Here is a 5,996-nt window from a genome sequence, read left to right as displayed (position 1 = left end):
TCAAGCCTTGAAGGAGCATACCAATTCAAATGCTCCAAAAAGGCGTGTGCTCAATATCTTCTCTCGAATCTTCTTGGGAAGTGCAAGGCTAATGAGAGTGTCAAGCATCATATACTGAGAATGGTGAATGCTTCTTGAAAGCTTAAGTCTTTGAAATATTAATTAAGTGATAAACTTCTCGTAATCATGATTTTAAAGTCCCTTCTAGCTGAATTTGATCATTTAGAATTCTCTACAAGAAAATTGGACACTAAATAAGATGACCCCTTGGGTTACCCGAGAGGAAGAGAGAATTATGAGGCAGAGTAAAGACCAAAATTTTTAGTTTGGTTCTGCCAAGAGAAAGCATGTGGGGGGAGGTTTCGTTCAACCTCCAAAAAATCCCTTTAAAGAAGCCCAAAAGACATCAAAGGGAAAAGAGGCTAGAACCTCTGCTTCTGCTCCTATAAACTCGACTGTTGAATAAAATGCCTGTCACTTTAGCACCAAGGAAGGAAATCATCAAAGTGATGCCCCGGCTTCCCCAAATGGTTAAGCAAACAAGGTATTGGCGAAATCACTTTTGTTGATGAAACATTTTATATTGATTTCTCTCGAATGTCATGGTAGGTTGACTTAAGTGCAACTTCTCATGTTGATAATTCCATGCGGAGATTTGTTCCAACCCAAATCATAATGCTCGGTAAGAAACAAATTCGATGTTGAAGTTATGGGATCTCTCATGTTGCGGCTATACACTACCCATGGTCTTCAATTAAATAATGTGCTTTATGTACATATACCTTAAGTAGAAATTTAGTTTCCATTTCTTACTTGGATGATGTCATGTCTGAGTGCATGTTTGGCAACAAACTATTGTTTTAAGATAAGTTTATTTAAAATATTGGCCTAGGTGTTAGAAAAGTCAAATTATACATGTTACTCCTTAATGATTTTGTTATGCAAGTGAGCAATGACTGTGAAGATTGGAAGAAATGTAAAGGTGTTACCAACTCCTCAAAATTGAGGCATCATTGTTTGAGCCACCTTTCAAGGGGGAGAATGGCTGGGTAAAATGACGTATTCCTTCCATTAGACTTCTTAGATGCAGATAAATGTGTTGACCGCAAAGCAAAATAAGTGAAAATGATTAATAAAGGATTAGTAAGAGCCAAGTGAGTTTGTGGATTATTTTGATTCATTCCTCACTTTCCTATATGACCTTAATTTCCACATATGGGCCAATCAGAAGCTTTAGACAAATTCAAAGTTTTTAAATTTGAGGTTGAAAAATAAGTTGAACGCCAAAACCAAAGTTGTATGGTCTGATCATTGGGGGGGGGGGGATATTTTGGTATGCTTGTTTCTTATGGGAAGATTCTAGGAACTTTTGCCAAGTTCCTAGCTGAAAATCGAATTGTTTCCCATTATTCAATGCACGGTGAATCTCAAATGGCGTGGCAGCATGTCACAACACCCTTATGGATATGGTGTGGACCATTCTTACTCATTCAATTTTACCAGTGAGCCTTTTGATGGAGGCATTAAACACGACCACACATGGACTAAATCTATCTCCAACCTAGTAAGTACCAAGCAGAACTTATGAAATTTCAACGGCTTGAATTACCTATATGCGTGGGTTATCCCGCTGAAGCTAAAGTTTTCAATCGACAACTTAAGAAATATTATCCGATAAAAGTATTTGTTTCTTTATTCGAAACCCTCATAGGGAAAGGGGTGACATTTGTATTATCCAAGTCACGCACAATGTCTGTGGAGATTAGAAAAGGGGTACTTTTTTTGGATAATGAGGTCACAAAGATAAGGGAGAACCATCTTAAGGAGAACCAGTAGTGTGCTCCATACCTGATTATCCAATATATTATTTTTCCAGTATACAGTAATGTGATATCTAATGATACAGGAGGTGGGAGTGACCTCTGCAAAGAGTGCTATTTAATTACGATTTCATACTCTTACCGATGCTTACATCTAAAAAACGATGCTTAAGGTGTCAAATAGGAGTTGGGTAAAAATTGTATACTAAACCTATTTTTTGAATAAAGTGTTTTTTGATAAATGTGGGCTTTTCTTAGGCTTTCGGACGGGGCTTTGAGCTTAAAGTCAAGCCCAATCAAGGCCCGGATGCCGGCTTCCAGGGCGGGCTGACCATGAACAGGTCTGCCGGTGACTGTGGGGCCCTTACGTAGAGAGTCAAACAAATTCCACTTGCCACACTATAATTTCGCTGCTGACTCCTCACCGTCCACAGCGCACGGCCGGCCGCCGCGAAGCACAATGCTCATCCCCACGAGGCACGATGGCACGGCCGGTCGGCGGCCGAGGAGTACGATGTGCCCCCACAAGAGGAGCCGCTGAGCTTGGCGGTGGGGGAGAGGGTGGACGAGCTGCCGCGGCGCGAGAACCGGGCGCTGCAGTGCTCGACGGGGTGGAGGCCGCCGCCCGCCCCGAGAGACGCCGGCGGGGACGAGGTACGCGATGCCATTATAATTCATAAGCCGTGACTCGATGCTGCATGTGACCTGTTCGATGCTTTGCCTGCTCGGGGCTCCATGGACTATGCCCCCTCCCCTGTTTCCTGGGTCACTCATGCAGTATAATTAGTTAGCCAAACAATGGAGGCTCACGGCAGGTCCCAGTAGGGCAAAACAGAGATGTCTTACACTCTTACTTGACAGACAATTACTAATACATGCACTCACAACATCAAAATCAAGCTAGGTTTTCTTATCATAATTAAGCTACGGAGTAGTTTAATTCCTTGCATACACATGTAGCATGCCAGTACGTCATGCTTTCATAAAGTTACTGATGTTAATTATATAGCCACGGAATGAGCTAAAACAAGTTGCCATAGTCATGGCTTTTTTTTACGGAATCTCGTCTGAGGACAGGGAGCTCTCGCATTGCATATAGAAGAAGAGAGTTGGTCCGATTAATAAGAAAAACCGGACCCAAAAACCATTCATGGCATCGGTTAATTAAGAGAAACCGGCAAAGGCTTCATCTCCTTGTCTTTGTACATGCGGACTTACTTGATCATCCACTAATGGTGTCTTCATGATCGACTCTCTCCTCAATATGTCCTCCTGGCTGGGGGTTCGCAGCCTTGCGGCCCAAAATGAATGCCTCTTGCTGAAAATGGTTCATAGGCTTCATGTTGCTCAACGATCGCGGTGGGCGGCTTGGGTCTGGGCGGAGGCAAATGGGCGATCGCTGTTGGGAAATGGTGGCCGTGCCCTGGGAGAGCAGGGAGTGGTCCTAGCTAGGCTAATCCCCCTATACCGCGCGCTTTCTTCGGTGGAAGTGATGGATGGCCGCACTGTCTCCTTCTGGATGGACCGATGGCTGCCATGTGGTCCTATTGCGGCAGTGTTCCTTGCACTCTTCTCACACTCCGTTTCGGTGGAGGTGACGGTCTGGCAAGTTCGAGCCGATGGGCTCCGCCGACACCTTGTGCCGCGCCTCACGCGGGTCGGGGAGCAGGAATTAGCTGCGGTCTCAACCATGATCTCAACCGCGCCGGTCCGAGGCGGGGAGGACGAGCGGTCTCTCATCCACATCGCCGCCCCAGGTGGGCGCCTGTCGTCTGCCAAAGCATACCGACTGCTGAGGTTCGGCGGGAGGACCTTACATTGGGCTCAGTTCATCTGGGATGCGCGGGTGCCGTCCAGAGTCAAATTCTTCTGTTCGCTGATGGCGCAGGGACGCATTCACACCAGATACATGCTGCTGAAGAAGCACATTGTCGAAGCAGATGGGGCCAGGTGTCCAATCTGTGAAAGGGAGCCGGAGAGCGCGGACCATCTGGTCTTCTCCTGCCCGTTTGCAGCGGCTTTCTGGAGACATGTTGGCATCGAGGTCAATGGCGCAGCGGTTAACGGCCTGGATCTGCTGGCTTCTTCGGCGAGCTCAGTTGTCAGCTCTGCCCGAACTTCACCATGCTCTATTATTGGCACTTGTGGAAACATAGGAATGCGGTTGTATTCCAAGGGCAGCGGCCCTCTCTCGCTCGGTTGCTGCGGGGCTGCCGGGAAGACGCTCTCCTGTGGCGTGGGCGCCTGAAAACGGATGCCCGGGGCCATGTTGATACTTGGTTAATGGCCCTGGGGTAGCAAGGGACGGACAGGCATCTCGGTGCCCCCTTCAGTTTGTTCTTATTCCCTCCACCCCTTGCTAGGCATCTTAGTTGCTGCTTGGTGGGGGAAACTCCCCCCCCCCCCCCCCCCCCCCTGCGTTGAAAATTCAAAAAAAAAATGTGTCCTCCTCCAGGCCCCACTCATGATGAATCAGTTTGCGAGCTACGATAATGAGTCAAGATTTATGGTTACTGACGTATATAGTAATAAGGCAGGATATCCAAATTAAAGTAGATTCATTCAGCTGGCTCCTTAGCATCCTCTTTGAAATACCATTGTATTCCTCTCCCATCAAGAAAGACAAGGCACCCATCGATCGTCACAATGCGCGATTCACCAATAGGAGATGGGCAACCTGCATATTAAGGAGGATCAGAACTTGAACCAGAAAGCAACATCACAACTACTAGTGCGAAGAATAGCTCTTAATGAATTGCCACATTGGCAGCTGAGCTGTTAGCTCAAGGTGCAAGAAACACATGCCCTTGGTCTCTTTAAAAACACATACATACCTTTGATCCCGTCGACTTTTATTGGCACAGTGGCACTGCAAGGAGGAGTTCTTTTTGGACTTGAAACGGTCCAAGTTGGTTCTGACCGAAAAGATTATCGGGCACGGCAGTATAGTTCTCCGATCCATCTAGTGATTGTTTGCAGCGTCCAAATCCAACTCAAACAGATCAGAGCTAGTGTCGCTGCCCCAACCACGATCATCGCCATCTTCCGCTGTTTCCACTTGATGGCCATCACTTAATTTCGCATCAACATCATGGACGACATGGTGCTGCTCTTCCAAGGGATACCCGCCGCATCTTACCACCCACCTCTCCTCGCCGTCACAGGCCCTCCTCACTACCCGAACGCCTTGCAGCCTCCTGTCCCCCACCACCTCACCCAAATCACGGCCGCAAGCAGCTGCAACAGCTGTGACAACATCACTGCTCCCACGCGAGGATAACGAGGAGGCCTGGTGATGAGGCTTGTCGTAGATCCTTGCCGGAGGATTCTTGTGAAAGCTCGCTGCCGGGGACACAAGGGAGGAGCCGTAGAAGGCGGTGAGGTTGCTGTTAGTCTTGGCTCCCAGCTCCTGGCTGCCGTGGTAGCTTTCCTCCTTCTGGTGATGCATAACTTTCACTTGGATCATCATGTCTTTAGGTTCAGGCTGCCTGGCAGTGACCGGGCTGGCAGCAAGGTCGGCTAGGCCGTCGAAGTAGCGTGTTGCTCCGAACACGTCAAGTTCGCCGGAGCTGCCGTACCGAGCGCGGCACCGCATTGGGTGTGAATGTTTGAGATGGTCAGAGAAGTAGTGTTGGTGTGCGCATGTGTGGGGTTACAAGATACACGTTTATAACGAAGCTGTGGAGGATGGGAGATGTATGTTGGTGGATTGAACTTGATGACTGAGAGGGGATGAATGAATTGATTGGGCAGAGGAGGCAGCACACACGTACTCTAGTGCATCCAATGTTATGTGTCAAGAAAGGAGTGGGTTGTGATGAATGAAAGTTGAGCAAGGATCTCGTCCTCTGTTGTCCGGCATATAATTTTAGAAGTGTCCTTTGATTGGCCATGTCTACTCCACTCCTCCTGCATCTGAATCATGCTTGCTCATAACGGCAGAACTCAGAAAAATGTTGTAATAAATAGCTGGCAAAAGTTGTTCATGGGGCTGCCACGTGTCGTACGTCGTACGTACGTTTGCACGTCGTGCAAGCTTAATTCTGAAGAAATGTTGGAACACAAGATAGATCAACATAGACATTGTGCCATTACTAGGACTCTGGTTGTAATGCTTGGAATAAGCTATCATCAATATAGTATAATGTCAAACATAAGGAGACATATATATATATA

General features: G+C 47.2%; 1 protein-coding gene across 1 annotated transcript; it reads right to left on the bottom strand.

Annotated features, from left to right (window-relative positions):
- Positions 1 to 4,782: 4,782 nt before the first annotated feature.
- Positions 4,783 to 5,415, bottom strand: LOC147974090 (uncharacterized). Its single transcript, XM_087525169.1, has one exon. It carries the CDS (start codon positions 5,413 to 5,415, stop codon positions 4,783 to 4,785), a length of 633 nt encoding a protein of 210 aa, XP_087381295.1.
- Between the last annotated feature and the right edge of the window lie 581 nt (positions 5,416 to 5,996).

Source organism: Triticum urartu, chromosome 5A (assembly GCF_056163025.1).
Source record: "Triticum urartu cultivar PI428250 chromosome 5A, HENAU_Tu73, whole genome shotgun sequence".
NCBI classification, from domain to species: Eukaryota; Viridiplantae; Streptophyta; class Magnoliopsida; order Poales; family Poaceae; genus Triticum; species Triticum urartu.
The sequence above is the reverse complement of the archived record's forward strand: the minus strand, read 5'-3'. Positions and strand labels throughout refer to the sequence as shown.